Below are 24,571 nucleotides of genomic sequence, written 5' to 3'. Positions count from 1 at the left end.
GTATGCAGCTGGCACATGCGCGCTAGCGCTTTCTAGCTTGTGGAATGCAGAGCGTTTAGAAAAGTAAAGCTCGTTTTAGCTGGTTGACGCGCGTTGAGCTGAGACACATACTCGCATGTACATAAGTATGGCAGCGTCTTTTCTCAGCTCAGCATTCCTTTTCAGCCAGTTATCTGCTTAGAAAAGTAGCTCAGCGTGAATTAGTCCAAGCGCCTTATCAACGCGTTTTGATTTATTAACGTAAGCATAGCCGTGGGCCAAGCTCGCCAGCCAAAGCGCGGCTTTCCAAAGTAAGCAACAACAAGAGTTTTTTTTTCAAAATTTCTGTTTGTCAGAGCGGTGGTCAATCCGTGCGCGGCAGCACTGGCGCTTGTCTATTTAATAGCTTGCGCGTCGCCGCTTATAAAGTTGGAGAATCTGGTTGACGACGAAAGCAGGAATCAACAGCAATTGAGTACAGACAAACACTTGCCGCTGATGTTGGCTTGTTTTATTTTGCAAGTAACAGCTGGCGGCTGTTAACTCTTTTTTGCCATGCCTTTCGTTGGCCGGTGAGCGCTGAACGCGCCAGACCGCCTGCTGGTAATGAGACGGATGTTTGTCGCGTCTATAACCGCGAGGTGTTATTGCCTAGAAAATTGGTGTTGTTTTTGGTAGCTCTCTAGCTGTTGCTGCTGGCCGATGCTGTATCGAGTTTAACTCACATCGATCTATTGGCAAAGAAATCGCCACACACACACACACACATGCATGCAAATTTATAATGAATAATAGTTGTAGGAAAAAAACTAATCACATAGATGCTTGTTCAAGACGGCGCCAAGTGTGCCAAACGATCTCGAACGTCATGGTTTTAATAATGATTGTCACAAAAAAACAAAACTTGTTTGACGACCTTGACGTCGTAAAAATCTATGTTTTATCTAATTCGACCAGATAGAGAGATAGAGATAGAGAGAGGGAGAGAGAGTGAGAGTGAGATATAGTTTATTAGAGTGGGAGCGAGAAAGTAAGAGCGGTAGCAGCCTCGGGCGCAAAGGTCACAGCATATTGCTACAACAGTTGTATGGTCGTTATAAAATTTGATCGTAAAAACAGCTGGCTACAGAAGGTGTTAGCGAGCGTTCGCATAAATAAAATTTGATATATTGATTAGAAAACAAAAAAACAAACAAAAATAATGCAAATACGTATTAAGAACTAATGCAAATCCCCATAATTTGTCGTTTTAGCTAAAATGTTCTTTTCATTATATGTACAGGCATTTACTCTTCTATGCTTTACTACTGACTTGCTGCCAGCTGAACCACGTAGAGCTTATAGATTCAGTGTACGTCGCATGGGCACACGTGCTTCTTGCCTTGCTCCGTCAATCGTATTTCTTTGGATGACGGTGATGCCAGCCTTCGTCTTTTCGAGACCATCAACCAGTCGGCTATACGCACCATCTCCGCAGATTGCAGGTGCATATCGCGAGTCCTAGGTCAGCTTAGGTCAGGTTAGGGAGTAACACACGAATGACTCGTACTTCGTACGCAGACCTGTCCCCTGTGAATGCCTTTTATGAGTGCCAGGAGGAGGCACATCATTCTAACCGAACTTATTCCATATTGTCAGCATATATACTGTCTGTTAAACCATTAATTATCCGTGCTGAAGCTGTGGGGCTCCGATACTTTCACTTCCGCTTCACCCCCAAACTCTTTAAAAAGCGTAATATCAAACTCTTGCTGCGCCTTGTCTGCAAAGCTTGACCTTGACTTAGGAAATGGTGAATGGATTCCTCTTTTTCCTCATTCCAACAAGTTCTGTAGAGAGTGCTTACGCCGTCGACGGAGCATTTGTTACGACTTTTGTTGAGTCTTGGCCATAGGCATCCTGAGATCTCACAGTCGTCACGATGGATCCATACGTTATTAGATACGGTTGTAGTGTTTCTTCAATCCCCCTTAGTCGAAAAGGAATTGATGGTTGTAGGAGTTACCCACTTCGCTAATCTGCATTTTCGAGCCGTGCCTAGCCATCATGTTGGCTATTTCGTCCCCTTTGATATTGATATGACCAGGAACCAAGTAGAGAGAGGTTGTGACATGACTCAGTTAAGGCAGCGTTACATGAAATTTCCGAACTACTTTCAACTTTACCACCTTGGAAGCTGAAAGTTTCAATGCCGTCTGGCTGTCAACCAATATATTTAGTGACGTTCCCTGACGGAGGCTTAGCATTCCATTTGCGACAAGCCGACTTCTCCGCCTAAAAGGCACTGCAGTTATCGGACGGTCGATACGATTGCCTTATCTATATGTCCTTGGAGTATAGACTCCAGCCGTCTCCTTTCTCTAGCCTTGAGCCTCGGTATAGATGGAAGTGCCATCATTTACCCACAGTGGATCGCCTTCCCAATCTTCCATATTTGGAAAATGTATGGGAATCTTAAGCAAAAATTCCAAGTTGGCGTGAGGTACTCAGTTTTGACTTCTAGATCGGCCTTGATTCCGTTACGCCGTCTACTATTAATTACCTCTTAGACCGCTTTTATCCAGTGCTTAAAATTGGCCGGATGCTGTAGTGTGCACACCGTATGGTATGCGGTGACAGCCCTCAGTTTTTTCAGAAGGCTCTTTTGCAGGTATAGTTTGCTGCTAGGCCCTTCTTTGCTCTTTCCTCTATCGTTGGCAGAAGTTTTGCACTTGCCTAAGTATTTTGCTTCGGAGGATAGCTTTAGTCAAAGTCCTTTCAACGTTTATGGTCGTCGAAGTTCAGCAAGGTGGGATCATACGAAGGAGATATAGAATATATTTATACTTTGATGTACAAATTACAGAAATAAAGCATGCATACCTATTCATGTACTCATATATGCACATACATATGTATGTACATATGTACTTCTGCACGCCTGACTTCACAATTTTTTGACTAGCGACAATTGCCAACAAGTACGCAATAAAGAAGGATTTGTCACTTGAGATTTTTAAGCTTTGCTATTTATGCACCACTACTCCCAGACTAACACTTCATCTATGTGGTACAAGTACTAGACCGAATTACATATGTACATTAGACTGCATCACCAAAGAAAAGTTGCGGTTTTTCCGCCGGGATTACAAAATTTATTATATCCACCAAACGTCCACCAAAATATTTCGGAAAAATATAAAGATTTACGTGAGCTGGACCGATTTGAAAATACCTCCAAAAATGGAATTTTTTGTGAATAAAAATAGTTTCTTCATCTTAATTCAACTCGGAATGGGGTTCGTTCGATCTACCTTTCTCTTCCCTCCTTTGAATGAGTTAATTAGCAAAGAAATAAAAAGGGTGAGAAAATACCTTTCCAATGATACCTCACAAGTCTTAATCGGAATAGTTTAGGTTCAGTTATTCAAGTTTTTCTTATACCAATCTTTGAAAAAAGTTAAAAAAAACAGCATCAAAAATCTCATTATTACGATTCCGTTTAACATTTTTTAATTTTTTAATTTTTTTTTTTAATTTTTATGCAAATTTTTTAAGCTTAAACCGATTTGCCATTTGAGCGTATTTTTTCCAAAAAAAATCTTTAAGAAACTATTTTTATTCATAAAAAACTCCATTTTTGGAGGTATTTTCAAATTGGTCAAGCTTGCGTAAATCTTAATATTATTCCGAAATAGTATGGTTGGCGTCTTAAAATATAATAGATTTTATAATTCCAATAGAAACACAGTACCGATTTTTTTTTTGTTCGAGGAGTGATGCAGTCTAATATTCATGTATGTAGATTAGCATGCATTATAAAAAAAGATTGCAGTTTTTCCACCGGAATAATACAATTTATTATTATATTTTAATCACATTATTCGTAAAAGAATAAATAGACTTACCTTTTCAGCTAAACTCTTCTATCATCTGAGGTAATTTTTTTATTTCTTTTAAATTATTTTATTTATAAAAAGCTCGATTTTTAAGGTATTTTGCTGAAATATTTATATTATCTTTGGAATTAAATTGTCCTTCAAAATAAATCCTGCGGTCAGAGAGAAAAAATAAAACCGCCACATTAAATAAAAAAGTAGGTTTCAAACCGATTTATTTATTATTTATTTCGTGGTTACAACGCCATCCCGAAAATCCCGGGGGCCCGGAATAGGCCGAAAATTTAACATCCCTAGTACATACACACACATACATGTGTGCAATATTTGGCTCATCTTTCAGAGTATTTAGTGTTGCCAAACATCTGCCTACGGAACATTTCCTTTTGGTAGAGCATAAATCACATTATTTTTACACAAAAAAAAATATAAATAAAAAGGCGGCCAAATACGAGCCGAAGGAACTGAATGGCGGAAATAAGTACACACATATGCTTTATTGTGTAGTATTTCTGTGTTAAGCTGAAAAGCTGAACTGCAGTTTGGCCCTGGCCTGAGGCCTGTACAAACATGCGCACACACATACATACATACATACATACGTACACAAGTAGACGCACTCAAACAGCGTCCACTGCTGTCGCTGTCCGTAAATGAGATCTAGAACCGAGTACGCTATGGCCCCTGGCCAGTTCAAGCTGTTTCGGCTTTATCCTTTCAAATTTTCTTCCCTTTTGCAATTGCCAGACGAGCTTCCGCTGCTATGCATTGAGGATGTTGGGAACTTATCTTCTAGTACATACATATGTACATATGTATGTATGCGATAGTATAGCATAAACTATTATTCATGAGATACGAGCGAATATTGGCTGCAGAACGCAGTCGCCAGTTCACGCAACGCAATTTACGCACCCCTCGAATTCGCAATGGCTCGTCGTCGTTCCACTTCTCGTAGGGGTTGAATTGCATGGCAACAATAAGAGCGCGCTGTGCGGGATGCCAAAAAAGCTCAAACAGAAAGAAGTAGGAGTACAATTTGCTTTCACTGCAGTTCGCGATTTCAACGGATTTTCGTATATAAATCATTCATTGCTTGAACTGTGCGCTGCACTGACATCCTTACTCTCTCCCTACTTCAACTTCCGACTGGCAGTTTGTGAAAGCTGCAAGCGAATATACTTACATACCTATGTTGTACATATATGCAAGGCTGCGTGCCATGGTGCGTGTATTTGTGTGAGGCGGGCCGCCACACTCTTGACTACAGTCACTTGAGATTATGAATTTCAATAATGACAAATATTTGGGTCAATAACTTGGCTGCTCATAGAGGCGGCAAAGTTGGCCATCGTGCAGAGCAACAAAAACACCAAAAAAAAACCAAAAATCCCTTGCAACCATGGAATAAAAACTAACAACATAAATACTCTCGAGCATGAATAGTTGGCAATAAATTGTCTCTGTTTGCGGAATAAATTATAATCAACAGAGTCGTAGTGGCGATACGAGCGAGTACTTTACTTTATGACAATACAATTTCATAAGGATGCATATCGGTATGTCTATATGTATGTACATACAAACATATGTACGTATGATGCATACACAAAATTTATTTCCGTTTGCAATTTCCTTTTATGATATTTAGTATTGTATTTATTTAAGGACAATTGCTGTATATCCTGTTTATTTAAGTATGAATACATACTCATATGTCATATTTATATGTCATACACAACTGTACATATGTACGTGTGTGTTCATAATAGCATGATTTGTTGGTATCATAAAATTTGCAACAAAGGAAGTGAGTAAAATCTTGTCTACATTTAGTTATGACCGTTTCAGTACAATACATACCACTTATGAAAATGGAAGTAACATATGGAGACAAATATTCTATTAAAATATAAAAAGTGAGTATTTAATTTTTTCAATCGAAATTGTGTGCAAACGCTTAGCACACCGTCTTTGAGTGCTACAAGCAGCACGCCATCCAAACATTAAAATTAGCCAACAATCTATTTATCGATATATCTTCTAGCTTCATCACAGTTCAATAAAAAAAAAGTAGTCTAATATCTTATTTTATTAATTTAAACTCACCTTACAGGCACATTTAAAGCACTTTGAATTCCACTTTATTAGTTCTTGAATTTGAACTTCTTCGCCTTCATTGGAACAAGATTGTAAATTACCTGAGAAAAAAATATTAAAAAAGGAAAATGTTAGTCTTATGTGGTTTTTAATGGTATGAAAGAAATTAAAAATTTCACTCCAAGCTGACATACATATGTGCATACGTATAGAAACGAATTTCCAAAACCGCACTCCCTTCGTAAAATTAAAAAAATACAGCGGCTCCGCTGGCTTGACCATGTCGTTCGAATGGACACCGACGCCGCTGCTCTGAAAATTTTCCGCTCGGAACTGGCTGGTGGTAACAAAGGAAGACGGACTAAGCGAAGAAGCGCTTGGCTTCACTTAAATAGCATTTCCTATAGGCGTCAGTTAGCATAGAAGAAAAAATACTGGCGTGCGTTGTTGAACTCGGGCTAAACTAGCTTAGGCGGTTAGAGCGCCAAAAATTAAGAAGCGCCTTCATAAAAAAAGTGGTTTAGTGCATATTTCCCGGAAAAACATTCTAAGAGTTCAAAATTGACCGGACTATATCATATAGTCGGCATGTACTCTATCGGGCCGTCTTACATAAATCAACTTCGTTGTTTTTGATGCTATCGACTTGAAATTCGGTTTGTGTACGTACATATGTATATTGCATGGAGTTCTGAGTTGACCTAAATTTTTTTAATACAATGTTCTGCTAGTTTTCTTCCGTAGCAGCGACAACATCGTGAATATCACGTTTTTAAATTGAAATTTACTTTATATTAATTGAAGCCTTTAAGGACTGTTTCCAGCTCTCAAAAAAAAAGAAAAGTTCATATAAAATTACGCAACACAAATGAAAAAGAAATTTTTATTCAGAATTTTTACAAAAATTCTAGGTATTCAGTTTTGGAGCCCATTGAATTCAGGAAGGTAAAAGTGACAACGTTGTCCCACCCGTGACAGAGGAATTTAGGATTTTTTTATAATAAATAAATAATTTTTGTGTAAGTTTTGCTTTGTTAGTATTTGTTCGTGTTTCTTTTTATGAAACTAAAAGGGTTCAAAATGTAAAAATTTTTCATTTAAAGTCCAACTCGTATGTACATATATGTACACTGTCGGAAAAAAGTATGGGCACAGTGAGCTCTGTACAATATATGCAAGAATTTGTATTTTTATATTTTTTTGCAAATTTTTTATAAAAATATTGTTCCTACTACATCAAAAAAAATATAACTCTTAAACTTTGTGCAAAAAAAAAGGGAAATGCAATAAGTTTTCATGCCAATTTTCAACCTTTTTTAATCAGATTTTGTAGAAAATGCAGTTTTTTAGCCCAATAAATTTTATTACAATAAAGTGCAAGTTTAAAGTAATAAGGACTTACCGTTGATGTTTGGCAATTTTTTTCATGCAGTTTCTTCCAAAATGAAAAAATTTTAAAATACTTTGAAAATGCGAAAAACCTTCAACAAAATCAACCCGATTTTTGACTAACTTCAAACTTGCATTTTCCATACACGAATTTAATGGGCTAGAAAACTCAAAAAAAAAAATAAAAAATTTGAATAAAAAGTTTAAAATTTATGGAATTTTCCTAAATTTTTGCACAAAGTTTAGAAATTATATTTTTATGTTTTTTGTTGTAGATAGAACCATGCTTGTATAAAAAATTTGCGGAAAAAATTTAATAAAAGTTGTTGCATTTATTGTGAAAAATTCTCTGTGCCAATACATTTTTCCGGCGGTTTACATATGTATGTATGTATGTATAAAAAATCTCCTTCACTCCATTTTCCATATCCATTTACAAGCTAACGCCACACGAAAAATATTATGTGGAAAACAACGATTAGATGATTAGTATTTTTATTGTTTAATTTACAAAATAAATGTATATTTACATACATGCATGGCTGTAGACGGACACTTAAAAGATCACATATGTATGTACATACACGCGCACTCATACCAATCAACCGTTTTATTTATGAGGTACCAAGAACGCACTTCCATTATTAGATAGTAAATATTCCAAACATACAAGTACTTTACCTGTGGCAAATTGATCGGACAAGTCTTTCGACACACAACACGACGCGCCACGTAGAAAAAAAAAGGTAAAAGAATGCTGCTTATCAACACACTTAAGACAATACTAAGTAAAAGCGGAAATGCTTCATCATCAAAGAAGGTACTCCTCGTACATAGTACTACACCACAAACAAAATTCCAACGAGATCCTACACAGCAGCAGTCCAAGAATAAGAACTGCATACAACAAAAAGAAAAAAAAACAACAGAAATCAATGGATTGTCGAGCAAGTTGTTTTTCGTTTCGGTTACTGGAGCTCATTACGATATTTTGTGCATTGTTTGTTATAACTACAGGTAGTATGTATTTATGTTTGTATGTATGTAGGTACAAACTTACGTATTTATTTTACTTTTGTGTGTAGTGGCGCTTGTAGATTTTGTTGATTGTTCTTTAAGTGCACAGCAAATACGATATTTAGCTGCATTGTTTTGTTGTAAATGGCGCTAACATACATATTTAGTGTGGTGCATAAGAGACGAAGATAACATAAGTATACATATACATAAACATAAATACCATTAGCGCACACAAGGGGTGGGTTTTGGGGTTCAAACCCCCCCTAAAGCTAATAACCTGAAATACAAACTGTATCCTAAAGCCAGCTCTCAAGAAAAATCACAAGAAATATTTTTTATTATAACGCACTTTGCTTTTGCTGTAAATTTTCTTAAAGAAATAAATATACGAGCATTTTTTTCTTGAGAGATGCAAATTGATTTAAGAAATTTTGATAGAAGAAAATTCCTATTCCATTTCTTGTGCGCCATTTTACATGAATTTTTGGTTTTTTTTTTGAGAGCTCTTAAAAGTGTAACTGCGAATGTAACCTAAAAATATGCAATGCATACTCACTTACTGAGCCTCAAAGAGTTTACAACTGATATGTCCTTAACAAGGATTCGAGGATTTAATTTGCCCACTTCGAATTCGTTCCACCAAAATTGCCTACATAACAAAAATTCAAATTCATTTAATTTTCTCGGTATTCGAAATATTAAAAAAATTAGGCAATCGTAAAAAATCGCCATCTCATTCGAAAACCAGAAACCAGATTTCGAGGAAAATGAACATTAAAACTTTTTTTTTTTTAATTTTTTTATTACTTTTGCAAGTTGAGCGCATCTTGTGTTTATAGAACTTTATATTAAACAAGTAATTTCAAATTACGGGAAGACCCTTGAGGTACCATCTTTCCGATAAAAAAAAAAGAATTATTGAAATCGGTTCACGTGGTCCAAAGTTATGCGTTAGCATACTATTCCGACGAATTGATAACCTACCCCCTTTTTCGAAGTCGGTTACAAATGTTTGAGTTTTTTGCTAATTTTATGTAAATAAATGCAATTTATGAAACTTCAAAAAGTTTATTTATTTATTACATACTGTACATAAAACTTGCATACATGTACTTTAGTGATCATTTTATTTGAAGCGAATTTTCAGAAGTATAAACCCCTCCCAAAATATATTCCTGGGTGCGCCCCTGATAAATACATATGTACATATGTACATACAAAGACAAATGCCTATGCACTCGGAGTTGAAGGTATGTATGTAGTCTACGTAACTGCTTCAATGGTAACTGTGTCTTCGGCCTTTTCGACTGGCCATTCTTAAAATGCGCACCAAATCGTAGCGAAAAAGAAAACAATGACTTCGAAAATCAGTAAAAGACACCGCAGTAGATTGAAAAGGTATGTGAAAAAGTATGTGAAGGGGCGGTGGAGGAGGCGTTGTGGCATGCAGTAAAAGATCAGAGGACCGCTAGCCAAGACCACCTGCATGGCAGTGGCGATGACGATGGCGCTGCGCTGTAACGTGCTGCGTGCTGTAGCGTACGCCCTCAACCTCTTCGTTGTGCTTCCTTTTTTTGCAAGGGTCAACTTGGTTGGCTTTCGCGGTTGCATTGCGTTTATGATTCCTTAGTATCCATAGTGCGTACAGTTAAGAGCAGAGTTTTAGAAACGAGCGAGAAAAATTTCATAGAAAATTAAGCGGTAGCATACACAGCAAGATGATATAGCTGTTTAGAAAACTTCTGCAGAATGGCTTTCCACTCTACGGCCAAATTTTGATCATCGGTTTAGATTTAATATATATATATGTATATATTTTTATGAGAAGCAATTATCTCTTTAGCGAACTAAAACACTGAATGCCAGGACCTTCAGCTGTATTGCGGAAAGTTGTACTTTAAAACCTTCAAAGATGACATCGTGTTAGAAATTTAATTTCAAATAATTTTGGTTCGTCTGCGCCTCTACAATTTTTGCAAAAATAATTATGGGAAATCGCTGGCCATCTAGAGTAGGAGCGAATAGGGCAGAGCTCAGTATGGATGGCGATGAGTGTTGCCGTCCGAACTTGACTTCGTTAGGAGGTTGAAAGCTCCCTTAACCCTGGAGAGGTAACCGTCTTAGGAGTAACATTATAAGTAAACATCGCAAATTTTACGACTACTTACTTTTGTATGCAATTTTAGAAAAATTATTATTTAAGGTTGATATTTTTAGTGCAATTATTTATAAAGGACTTTGCGATAATTTAAAAAAAGATAAATATGTAAATGAATTCGTAAAATTACAAGGTTTTCCTTCCTAGGGTTAAGGTTATATTCGGGCTAAGTGATTATGACTATTCTGCAATCCGACGACATATGCCATTTCTAAACAGAATAGAAGTAGATTTTTTGGTTTAAAGATCCTTTTCTAGCTGGGGTTCTTTCTATCCTTAAGGATGTCAGAGAATTATTCCTAACTAGCACATGAATATCTCATCGCCTTTAGTTAGAGTGAAGGCCCAATTTTGACAGCGTCCTTGCGAACTCCTGCACCCGACCTAGGTGTTTCTATCTTGGCAAACTCCACTGTATATTTGAGTGTACAAAGGCACACTGCAGCATTCAGACGCAGCAGCAGCAGAGTTATCCCACCGTTCACATAAATGAAAATATCAGAAAAAGGGCTAGCGCCAGCTAAGAAACGCCGTAATTACCGAATGAGGTTGGCACAAAAAAAAAGGTCTCGAAAATCAAGAACAAGCATTGCAAAAGCGGCAGAGGAAAGCAAGAAAAAAAGGCAACCGTCGACATGGCAATGCCAATGGCGAAAAGTAAAAACTCGACACGCTACATGATGCGAGTAGCAAAACTAAAACCAAAACCAAAGACCAAGTTAGAGAGAAAGAACACAGCGGCGGGCATTTTTGGCTGCATGCTGGCTGGCCACTGCTGACTGCACGCCGAAGATGCTTATCGTGCTGTCGTCCAGACGGAGCAATGCAACAAAACCCACAAAGAACGCAAGCGAACAAGTGGTGAAGGGAAGTGAAAGATTGACTGCGTACGTCCTTAGTTGTGGCAGTGATTGTGAAAACGGATGCAGGCCAGCATAATGAAGCCGTGCAACGGTTTGCAATCACACACAGTTCTTTGGTTTGGTGATTCTCAGAAAAGGGCCAAGTGCGTGATTTAGGACTTTGCAGAGTTGCAGTGCACCGCAACGAAGAGAATAGTTTAGAACAGTGCAGAACAGTGTGTGGCAACGATAATAAAATAAGAAAGGAAAGAACATCGGAATTGCAACGATAATTTAGCAGCAACAATAAGACGAAAAAAAATAAGATAAAAGACACGGGCAACTTTGTCATTCATTTGTAAGTAATGTTTACTTTTTTAATTTGCCTGCGGTTGACTTTACATACCTTTCGTAGTTTCATTCTTATCGGGAATTCAGTTTGTAAACGTGAACATGCTGCGTGTCAAATATCAATGGAAAGATATAAGGCTGATAGTAATATGCATGTACATACTTATTCCTGTTTAAGTTTCACTTGTAAAGCAATTAAGTCGAGACCGGGTGGGTAAGCGAAAATATTTATGCAGATGAGGTAAGAAATGACAGAATTTATGTATGTATATATACATACATATAGTTGGGCCAATCCATGCCAAGTCGAAGTATAGTTGGAATTGACCATTTTTAATTTGGATGAATTTTGGTCAGAACTTTACTTTTATCATACAACGAAGCTCTGCCAAAGGAAAATAAATTTAAACATTTTTTCGAGGGTTTAAAATTTTACAGTTATCCGAATTTTTCAGTTAATTTTTTTACTATCTAAAGAACTAATATGGTTACATAAATCGTTCTGAACTCGTTTTAAAGGTGATATTTGGGGCTATTAAAAAAAAAACGAATTATAAAATACGAAAAATAAAAGAAAACAGAATTTTGCAATTAAAAAAAAACAGCAAAAGCAAAGACTGTTATAAATTTTGGGCTAATTATTTTAATTAATTTTTTATAAAAATTAAGCCAAACATTTTTAAAAATTTTTTCATATACGATTTTTTTGATATCAAAATTTGTAAAATTTTCTTATTTCGTTTTGTGAAAAAAAGCAAAAGTTCTGACCAAAATTTTTGTTTTTTTTTATGCTGTGATAAGTCAGAGGTTAGATAGCAGTTATGCCTTTGAAAAAACAAACAACCTCGAGAAGGCAGATGAATTTCTTCTCAGATGGCCAACCGGCTATTCATGCACTCACTTCTACCTTTGTTAGGGCTCAACTGGTGGATGACCCTAGATGCCATATCTCACTCTTCGATTTCTGATCAAAACGAAATTACCCTAATATAGGACCCGGAACATAAAGACATTTACGGAAACGAGACAGTGGATGTACTAACGACATGCGGCTCAGCACTGAATGCCTTACTCAGGAATGTCAAGGGCAGAATTGGCGAAATTTATCAGTCGAAGGCTATACAGAGGGGGGATCATACAAGATCGTTTAGGATTACTCGGCAATTCTGGGCTCTAATGGGAATAAGCAAAGAAAGTACATATAAACTTACGACAGACTGCAATGGGCACTGGCCCGAAAGGATTGGCCCACCCTTAAAGCGAGACAGTCGTACACTTTCTGCGTAAGTGCGCAGCCCTCGTACGGATGAGGCTAAAGCCTCTCTCTCCAGGACTTGTCCAGGACAAATGGCTGCAGGTTCCGCGAATTGTGGAATCCAAATCGGATAACCAGCAGCAGTTTAGGCCGCACAAAATATTGATAGTGTGAAAGCTTGTATGAAGTAATTAAACGTCCTATACACACACTTTGTGTCGCCAACACTGGCTTCGGCTGAAGATTGGAAATCGTCAATGCAAAAAGGTGTGGTTAAACGTGGCAATGCAAGCGCTTTTTCTAATAATTTTTCTGTCAAAGTACGAAATCGAATGTCTATTTTCCCGTGTAAACAGCCAGAAAGTCTTTTTTGCAGATTTGCAGAAATAACTTTCGGAAATAAAAATTGCTAGGTGTAACTGCAACTGAAATTACGCGAATCGCTTTCCAGAAATAATTTCAACTTGCTCGTGCTGCACTATTAATTTTCTTTTTTTGCGCTAGTAATTGTTTTTTGGCGAATTTGCGTAAAATTAGTGTATTTAATTATTAATATATTAAAAATTTTGTGACTGTTTTGTGCATATTTTAGCAGGTTTAGCAAACTTTTCAGGTCATTAATTTTGTTATAAGCATAAAAATGTATGGTAACATAGTTGAGAGTGGTCGTGTCTGCATTCATAACAGACAACAACAAGCAAGGTAGTAGCAACGGACAAAAAGTAGTATCGGAAAGTTTGATTTTCCGAAATAAAGACTGATTTTGAAAGCCACTTTACATGCAAGGCGTAACTGCTCCTGCAATCTCTTTTGGAAATTCTTGAGTTTGTCATACTTTTGAAAACGACTTGCACTTGCCACGTCTAACAGCTACCTAAGAATGTCTGCACTTTCACTGACTTCAACGAAATCTGAATTTTCGTATTTGGACTATCGGCAAGCTTTTGTTTGCATTAACTATAATTTAATTTATACATACCGAGTATGTATGTATATTAGACTGCATCACCAAAAAAAAGTTGCGGTTTTCCGCCGGAATTACAAAATTTATTATGAATAAAAATAGTTTCTTCAAGAACTTTTTGAAAAAAATTCCCTCAGATGACAAAACAGATTAAATACAGATTAATATTTAAAAATCTTTTCAACGGAATCGTAATAATGAGATTTTTGATGCTGTTGTTTACGTTTTTCAAATATTGATTTACGAAAACCTTAAATAACTGGGCCAAAACTATTCTGATTTAGACTTATGGGATCTCGGTAGAAAGGTATTTTTCCACTATTTTTATTTATGAGCAAATACCAACACATCTTAATTCAACTTCGAATCATGTTCCTACCTTTCTCTTTCATTCTTTGAATGAGCTTGTTAGCAAAATAATAAAAAGGGTGAGAAAATACCTTTCCAATGATACCTCACAAGTCTAAATCGGAATAGTTTAGGTTCAGTTATTCAAGTTTTTCTTATACCAATCTTTGAAAAAAGTTAAAAAACAGCAGCGTTAAAAAAATTATTATTACGATTCCGTTAATTTTTTTTTTTTAATGTTTTTAAGCAAGTTTTTTAAGCTTAAACCGTTTTGTCATTTGAGGGGATTCTTACAAAAAACATCCTTAAGAAACTATTTTTATTCATAAAAAAACTCCATTTTTGGAGGTATTTTCAAATCAGTCCAGTTCGCTTAAATCTTAATATTTTTCCGAAATATTTTGGTGGACGTCTTAAAATATAATAGATTTTATAAGTCCAATGAAAAAACAGTACCGATTTCTTTTTTGTATGGGGAGTGATGCAGTCTAATGTATATACATATTTACATATGTGCATGCCACACATACATATATTCATATGTAAGTATGTAGGGCTCTTAACGAACTTGTCATGTTTGTTATGGTGCCACAAAGACTTCAGCAAATGCGTTTTTATGAACTGTTTATAAAGATATCTACATATTTTCTTACAAATAACTACATATTTACATAGCTATGTACATATGTATGCGCTTAAAGAGCGTGTCAGACTTGGCAATATTTCCAACTATTCCACGGAATTCGCTGTCAAATTGAGAAAGAGAGATTTTATTTCCATGTGTGAACAGCCAGAAAGACCTTTCTGTCACTTTTCGAAAATCAGTTTTAGAAATGAAAGTTGCAAGGTGTGACTGCAACTCAAAGTGCGTAAATCGATTTCGGAAATGTATTTCAACTTGCACGTGCTGCACTAGAAATCTACAATTCGCCTTTCAGAAATAAAAAACCTCTTTCGAAAGACACTTTACGTGCAAGGTGTGACCGTTAATGCAACTGCTTTCTGAAATTTTTCAATTTGTCGGCCTTTTCGAAATATATTGCCACGTCTGACCGGCTCTTAAGAGCAGACAGTTGACTTCATAAAAAGTGACATTGTTTGTATTTTTGTTTAGTGTTGTGGCAGGTGTGACATGTAGTTCCGCGAAACTGTTAATACCAGATTAGCACTCTAATCTGTTGAGTCTTAAGAAAAAAAAAACTTGAATAAAAGAGCGAACATTGTTTGTTGATAAAACTAATAATTAAGTACATAAATAAGTACGTAAGTAGGTACACCTATGCATATGTAAATATGTATAAGTTATTTACAAAACAAACTTACGTTGGTATGCTGATATTTACATTAACTTTTACATGCATACATACATATCATATGCCCAGCGGTACCTTTAGTAAAGACATTACCAATTCCGATGGTTTTTGATTGCGCTTTGTTAAACGAAGTTATGTTTACGTCATCGTATATTCACAATAAATTGCGATCTATATTTTTTTTGTGTGCCTACACTCTGAATGCGAAGGAAAGTAGTCAAAAAGAACTACATACATATGTAAAACAAGTTTTTCTGCGGCTGTTTAAAAATAAGTGAATAGTAATATTAATTAAAAAAGTTTTCAATGATTTCAGACAAATGAGGGAGCACAAAAGGAGATTTAAAAAAAAACGTAATTTATCAGCTCAGACCTACACAACACTTGCCTCCCAGGCTTCCAATAACACCGGAGCTAAAGGCCTGTATGCAGTTCTCAAGAAAAGCTAAAATTCCATACAAAATGACGTACAAGAAATGGTTAAGAAATTTTCTTCAGTCAAATTTCCTTCTGGCAGTACGCAGTTCTTAAGAAATTTGCTACGCTTTTTAGTACGGTTTTCTAAAGTTGTTTGTGAAAAAAGAGCACAAGGCAACCCAGGTTTGCAGCAGAAATATATGCCCGTTCCATTATTTCTAGAGGAAAGAGGCTGTGAAGTATCAAAAATGTCAAAATTCCTTGGACACACACACGAAACAATGGCAAATTTTTCTTGACCGATTTCTTGAGAGCTGCATACCAGCCTTATTAATGAACTATAATATATACGTGGGACCAGGGTTGCCACTGACTAAAAAAAGTATTTACCAGCCATTTGAATAAAATTTACCAAATCTCAAAAAAATCTACCAATAACTTTTTTTAGCTATTTTATTAAAAAACTATAGTTTTGTTCTATTGCCATAGAAATTAAGAGTTTTTATTGAGGAACTTTTTATTTAACTATTGATATGGTATTTGAGATCATATTAATGACATCTTCTCGGTTTCCTTCAGCCAAAATCGAAAGTGATGAAACAAAGGCTACAACGAAACTTCACCATTTGAAAAAAAAACTTCAACTGGATTTATTATAAACAAATACAGCTTCTCAAAAACCCCTTGGTGATTTTTCTTTTACTCACAATGTTGTTCAAGTAATTTTTTTTGCTATTTTTGATTGCATAAGAATATTGTTTGCGATTAAACCAAACCCATACGAATCAAGGATTCAAGCTATATAAAACATTTAGAAAATTTACAAAAATTTTCGTCTATATTTCGAGCTTTTTAATCTGAATTTTTTGGTATGCAGTTTTATAGTCGACGGAAGCTTAGTATAACAAACAAAGTAGAAAGAAATTTATAATATAAAGATCACTACGAGAAATAAAGAGGGAACGAAAAGTTTTATTTGTTTTTCAAACAAAATACTTTAACAAAAATTTACCAAAATGAACAAAAATTTACCTTTTTACCAATCCAAATATTTTTTACCAATTTTGGTAATAATTTACCAAAGTGGTAACCCTGGTTGGGACGCAAGGCATGACAAAGTTGAAGGAGTTTTGCTGTTCGGTAAGCCGAAGAGTACATATTTTGCTCATTTTTTCAAAACATACATAACAACTGAAATGTTAATTGGAATCGTAGATAGTATGGCAAGTACTATACATTACTATTCAGGCTGGATGTATTGCCATACTTTAGGCCTGAAGTCACCGCTGGGTGTAAGTTTCTCTTTGTTGGTATGTGTACTCGTAAATATGCATAAAATGTAAGGTATTTTATGTTGTAAGCTTATGTAGGCGAGTTTACATATTCTCGAATAAATATATAACTAATGAGGGTATATACATACATACAAAGATATTTCAGTTCTTGGCATTTAGTTGAGAAACAAATATTTATTAAATATGTATTTTAAATAAACGTATACAAGATGATCCAAATATGACAACATACACAAATCTTTTAAAAACTGCTCCGGCTGAGAGTATAGAAATCAAGCCATAATTTTTTTTTTTATTGAAAAACGTGGCATTATTTAATTAATATTTATTTGGTTATGTAAAATTTACGGTGACAAGTCCTTGAAAATGCACAAAAATATGGATAATAAAAAGTAGACAATAGGCCTTATGAATAAAAGATAAGCTATTGCTTTTTCTTAAAATTTCAGACCTTTTACTCAATTTATTCAAACCAACTTAGGTAAAAGATCTGAGATTTTAAGAAAAAGCAATTGCTTATTTCTTATTCATAAGGCCTAATGACTCGACTAAATTGTTGAACCATTTCATATTCCACTTTTTCAAATTAAAATGTCGTTGCATACTTTATACCGTCCCTTGTTTTAAAAACAACGTCGTATCTATATTTTCAGTGCCAACCTTGTTCTAAATGACCAGCACTTTATGTCCAATTTTTTCAAAATTTATATGTGATATCTTCGATTGCGCTGGTATCGATTTTAGGTATGAGTTGGCAAACAATTTTTTTTAAATTTTTTGAGTCTCCATAGAGGATTCAGAAATTTGGCCCCTGTGCGACACACCTTAACCGTCTCCAATCGGGACCAAAATTTGTATGTGATATCTGTGACCGTGCTATTACCGATTGAAGGGGTGAGACTGAAAAAAACGCTCTTTTGATTTTTTTTTAAGGACCACCCTAATGTACATATGGACAAGTATCTCTATGTATGTGGAAAAAGTAAAGTCGGAATTTTAATGCTCTCACCCCCTAGGATTGTTCCATACCGAAAAATATACTCCGACTTGACTTTTTCACACGAAGTTTTGGACCACCCTACTATATATTCATTCACCATCTACGAACGTCCTTGGCCGAAGTGTTGTAATGATACATTTTTTGACGCTTCAATGGTACACGTGTCAGTCAATGATAGATGATGTTGGTGGTCATCGTCACTTAAAGCCCGATTAAAATCGTTAAAATTTAGTTAGCGGTGCTTTGATGCGTACATACATATGTATGTACATATCTACATTAGCATATACAGAATTCTTGTAGTATGCATAACGGACGCTGCCATGTAAGGTAGCCATGAATATATGTAGATATGTATTTACAACAACTTGTTGCCATATTCCATTAAGAAAATGAATTATTTGTTTATGACAATGTGACTGTAAAATGGTTTACGATAATGAATTCAAATTTGTTTGGCTTTATTCGAGCGTTTGATAGACCATAAAAGTGTTGCCTTTTGTTGTGATTGCAAACTACATCATTAAATGTAAAATTTTACTGCTAAGCTCTATAGCTTTTTACAGTAGTTATTTTGAAGATTTACGATTCGCGCTGTGACGCATTAGCCACGTTTTTCGGAAAGTTTAAACAAAATGTGCTGTTAATTCAAGCACGTGTACACTCCGATTTTTTTTTTCAAAAATATTATTTGACGTATCTAATATTGAAAAGAACTTCATACCTCCATTCCTTTAAAGACAATGGCGCATGAAATCAATATTCTTACCTAGTAGACAATACTACAAAATATGGAGGCCTCTTAGGAGCTCTTATTTTTGAACGTTTTGCATAGAATTGCTAGAGATTCAAGGCCTCCGGAACCTGCTTGTCTTACGAGGGAAACATTTAAACGAAATAATAATGACACAGTTCTAATTTACACCTGTACAAAAAACATACCAACACATCTATTGCATTTTTTTTTTTTTATTTGACTTCCGTTGCCTTGGAAGCAAATGTTTTCACCTTCCTTCGAATCAGTGATGGAAAAGTAGGCACAACAGTGCCATTTTTGGGACTTTCATTCTCAGAGGCACTTTTGGCACAATTCATCCTGTTTTGGCACAATCATAAAATATAGAAATTTAGCATAGAATGCCAATATATAACAAAAAATCACATACCACCATACCAGATTAGAAAATTACAACAAATGGAAATTAAAAGCACTGAGAAATATTTATAAACCGCTGAGTTCTATTGTAAATATGCAGTACGAAAAGTAAGTTTTCCCAACAACAAGCTTTTTATTCGGAATTTTTAGAAAGATTTTAAGTTTGAAGTTTTATAGTCCATTAAATAAAACTGCAAGTTTCTGCAATATGCAATATGTTTTTTTTTGCTGCCGGTTTCATAAATTTTCATCCATTTCGAACACATTTTACATCGAAAAAAAAATTAGTAAAATCGTAAACTTGGAATCTCACTAAAAATTCTGAATTCAAAGCTTTTTGTTGCGAAAACCTGCTGAATTTTTTTTCAATATTTGTACAAAGTATGAAATGCCGATTTGTGTACATATATTGTGTTTATTAAATTGTGAGTTACTCTTTTATATAAAATCGAACAAAATATAATCAATGAAAAGAATTGGCGAAACTGGTGAAAATGTCTCACTGCCATTATTTCGCATATAGGTACATACATACATATGTGTGTAAAAATGTCAGAATAGCTATATTTCGGTATACTTCCCCTCCTTAATTGGACGTTGGACATATAAATTCATTCTGAGTATAAGCTTGACAGGCGATATGGAGAAGTGGACTTCCACCAAACTCAAATACTAACGGGACACCGTTGTTTTAAAGCGTACCTATACAGACTTACGTCGGCCGCTGCGGTGTAGTGGTAAGCAGTGCGCGCTTTCACTCCGCAGCATCCGGGTTCAAACCCTGGTCAAAGCAACATCGAAAAAATATAGAAAAAAGGTTTTTTCTTTCCGTCGGCAGGCAATGGCAAACCTCCGAGTGTATTTCTGCCATGAAAAACAGCTTCTCATAAAAATACAATCGCCGTTCGGAGTCGGCGTAAAACTGTAGGTCCCTCCGCTTTGTGTAACAATATCAAGGCGCACGCCACAAGTCGGAGGAGAAGCTCGGCCAAACACTAACATACGTGTAAGCGCCAATCTATTATTATTATTATACAGACTTACGTACGAGGATGATCACTAATGCACGGTATGTACTGAACAGGTAATCGATAACGGTGGTTCCACGGTAGAAGGGAAACGGAGCAGGGTTGGGTTTTTAGTGCGGTGAGCCGAAAGGCAAGTCCCACACATTTCGGCTTTCAATGCTTTGTGCCACCTCTACATAAATAATTTTAAATGAGGAGTTGCTTAGAAATGCCAATATGGAGCCCCTTTAACATCTGGATTCGAAGACTGAAATGGTTAGCCCGCACTGGGCGCAAATACGGCAGTACTGCAATGAAGGCCTTGGAATGGAATTCCCTAGTCGATAGAAGCATGTCCCCCGGCAAACCGCGCAAAACCTGGAGCAGGACAGAAGGAAGTGATCTGCTTGTTATCATCTCACTGTAGTAGTAAAAACGTAAAGAGCAAAAGATTTGGTTCTAAAACTTGAAGATAGCGGAAACCATTTTGCAGTAAAAAATACATCCTTAGGAGAAGGAGAAATCTACGCAGTCCAAACTCACTTCCAGTTTAAAAGACCAAGAGACTCTATGTGGATAGCTACCTTTCGAGGTGCAAGTGTGCACATAGCACTAAAGTATTCTGCTCAGTGATATAAAGGCGTTGGACCAGGGTTCTAGGCTTTATAGCTCGTAGAGGTTCGTAATCACCGGTTTTATTATATTTTTTACAATCAGACAGCAAGCTTATGGTCCTCGACTTTAAAGCAAACAAAAATAGCTCCAAGTGGTAGGCAATTTTGGCCAGACAAAGGGTAAGCTCAGGTATTTCTAAGCACAAGACCTTTTATGGCACTGCCAAATAGTTCTGTAAAGCGAACCTAGTCCTTCTGGAAGGCAAATTTGGGTCAACATTATTGGATGAAAGCCAGAAGATAACAGACAGGCGAAAACCGTCGTTTCAGAAATAGCAGATCCAAAACCTCTTTATTTGATTAGAATAGCCACATTGATATTGCAACGTGTTAAAGCAATTATCAACCTAGGAGTGTCTAATCAAATGCTGATATTTCTACTTTCGGTTTGATATAATCTTCAAGATGAGGAACATCTTGACGCATCGCGACGTTTTTTCAAACGAATAAATAGCGATGTTTTCCATGTACATATCATCGGCTTGAGCAGTCTTGTTGGTCACTCTTCCTGTAAAGTAATGTATTGTAGTAAGATTATCTATTGATTAGACGCTCTCTAGAGCAGTTTTTGATCTATACAAGACGAAGAACATGAAACAACAAAGACCCTGTAGGACCCTCGTTAGCCTCAGACTTTATTTTTTAGGCTCAACGTATATCCACTCTTGCCCGCCTGAACATGATTTTTTAAATATTTTTTTTTTTTTTTTTTTTTTAAATAATTACGGTTACCGATAGCTCTCAACGAATTTCTCCACAAGGAAGTACATACATAGTGAAAATGCAATCGAAAATTGCTTGCAGCATTAAACTGCATTTGCTATGCGTAAATTTTCAAATTCCCATAACTTTTGATTAGAAAATGGTAAAAAAGTCACGAAATCGCAAACAAATCGCATTGAACCAACACAAATATTTTCACATACAGTAAAAACAACAAATCAACCTTTCACACAAACATACAAACTCTACTTTTGTGCGAACAAAAAAATTATATATGTACGTGCGAATATCGGCGACTTAATCAACATGTTTGCTTGTGCGGTTTGTCAGCAACAACAATAAAAAAAACACCGGCAAGCGAATAACAGCCAACATTCAGCTGTGTGTTAACATATCGCTACAGCCTCTCGTAAATCAATGCGCATGCGCTTGTCGACGTTGTTGTGATTTTACGCGCACTACACTAGTTTGTTTTAATTTTTTATTTTTTTGGTGTAAAAGGAACAAAAATCTTGAGAAACTATGGAAATGGAATTTCAATCCTACGAATGCAAGTGAAACAGCCAAAACAACAACTTACCAAACAAACTGTTCGTCTGCGCACTCTGCACCAGGCAAATGGCAACGATGAACACAGTTGTCAGCAGCCAGGAGCTGAACTTTGACCGCTGTCCTGGCCATGGCCGTAAATGCAGCCGCCGTTGCATAAGTGGCTCACCACCTTGTTGTTGCTTATGTTGTTGTTGTTGTTGTTGCCGATGTTGCAGCAGCTGTGCTTGTGAGGGCCATATTCGTTGTTGTTGCTGTTGCCGTTGGCTGGAGTCACTTGGCTCGCTTGCGCAACAACAGTCAACCTCCTGCTTGCCATCGCCAACAACAACAGCGCCAATGTTGCTTGCAACAACTGTCATTGTGCGCACGATTTTGTTGTACACTGTCAGCAGTGTTGGCTTTGTTGCTGTTGTTATCGTTGTTCTAGTTGGTATGGCTGTGGCGGCTGCTATTTTCGTTGTTGTTGCTGTTGCTGCAGGCAGTGCATGGGCTTCCCTTGTTGTTGTTTTAATTACATGTTGCCATTTTAGTTGCCGTCGGTGCGGCTTTTGCCTGCTTCGCTTTTCCTTTTGCATTGCGAGGGTTTTTTCTCAGCGGTTTGCTACGCGCTTGTTTTTAGATTCCTTTTTTTTCTTTTATTTATTTTTTGCCAGTATTGCCAGATTACAGCGTTGTGTTGCAGCGTCTTCTCATTTCAATGTGTTGTTGTTGCTTGTTGTTGTTTCGGATTTATAACCTCATTACGGCCTGAAATGAAGAAAATATAGATTTTCAAATGTTTTAATTTGAAGCGATTTTTTATTTAATAAGATTTTATGTTTGTAATCTAACGAAGGCTTTAGTGTGGTATTTTTTTTCGTAACGTTAGCCTGGACATGGGGCCTCACATATTCCAAATATCCGGGAATATATTGGCTGCAATTCCTAGTAAAATTGATAAATAACATTTTACAGGACAATTCTGGCAACTGTTTTTCAACTCACCGCAGTCTTTCGTAAGAAAACGAGGAGGTCTTAACGTTGTTCTATTTGTCTTTTAGCAATAAATTTTCTAAAAATTAAATTAAATTAAAAAATGCATAGCTTTCTTTCCAAAGTGACACAACAAAAACAAAAACTAAAAGAAAATTAAATGAAAAAAGGACAACAATTTTCTATAAATTAAATGAAATAAAAAAATCTTTTGTTAATATTATTGTAACGCATTAATATTTGTTTCAACAGTTTTATTGAACTTTATGCTGATATTTCCGCTTAGACTTTCTTGCTTTTTCCAAATTTCCAAAACAAAAGAAAAAAAAATCGTTGTATAAAGCTCAATCATGCTTTTGAAAAAATATGTTTTTCTTTTTAAAACAATAAATTCTTAAAAATAAAAGAAATCTAAATTCAAAAACAGACAAAATTAAAAAAGAAAAAAATACTTGAGGTTTAACATTTTTCTTTTGACAACAACTAAATCTAAAAATTGAAAAAAAAATTCAAATAAAAAAATTTAAAAATGTTCTAAAAATTTAATTTAAATAAAATAAATATTTACCTTTTTAAAACAATAAAATTTTAAAACCTTAAGGTACATCAAATTAAAAAAGGAAAATAAGAAATAAAAAAAAATCTAATTTTCTTAGAATTACACGTATAATCCTTTGGTGTACACGCGCATAGTCGAAAAAAATACAAAGTGAGCCTCCCTAATGTAACGACCCACAATTTTTCACATACATAAATTAATAATAAATAATATCAATAGTATGAATTACTGTATATATTACTGTATATATTACATATGTACATAAAATTTTACCCAGAGTGGCATCCCTAATGCACTTTAATGCCTCCTGAGCACGCTTACCTCTTTTATCTTTTAGCAATTTTAATTTATGTTATTTTATTATTTTTTTCTGCAATTCAAATTAATGTTGAGAAATTTATTTACATTTTTCAATGCGTCTTTCTCAGAATCAAAAATATGTCGAGTACTTCGCAGTTTTAGCTAAAAATAAACTGCTCTTGTCTATGAAAAATACGCAATTATGTAAAATAAGCAGCAATTATGCTGCCACGCATTAACACTTTGTCGAATTTTGAGTCAATATTCGGTTGAACCATTGAAAGTCAAGCAGCTACTCGGTAAACATGCGTCAATTACT

The 24,571-nt window shown here is 35.6% G+C and overlaps 1 protein-coding gene across 1 annotated transcript in view; it reads right to left on the bottom strand.

The window, feature by feature from the left end:
- Positions 1-23,042, bottom strand: part of LOC118742734 (BMP-binding endothelial regulator protein) — a gene marked incomplete at its 5' end in the record, with an annotated part of 39,839 nt that extends 16,797 nt beyond the window's left edge. The window contains 2 exon segments of the mRNA XM_036475041.1: positions 5,967-6,058; positions 22,450-23,042. Of these exon segments, the coding sequence (XP_036330934.1) occupies positions 5,967-6,058; positions 22,450-22,996 (639 nt within the window).
- Positions 23,043-24,571: the final 1,529 nt, after the last annotated feature.

This window comes from Rhagoletis pomonella, unplaced genomic scaffold (assembly GCF_013731165.1).
Source record: "Rhagoletis pomonella isolate Grant_MI unplaced genomic scaffold, Rhpom_1.0 Rhpom_scaffold_00007, whole genome shotgun sequence".
Taxonomy (NCBI): domain Eukaryota; kingdom Metazoa; phylum Arthropoda; class Insecta; order Diptera; family Tephritidae; genus Rhagoletis; species Rhagoletis pomonella.
Note: the sequence above shows the minus strand (reverse complement) of the source record. Positions and strands in the feature narration are given on the sequence as shown.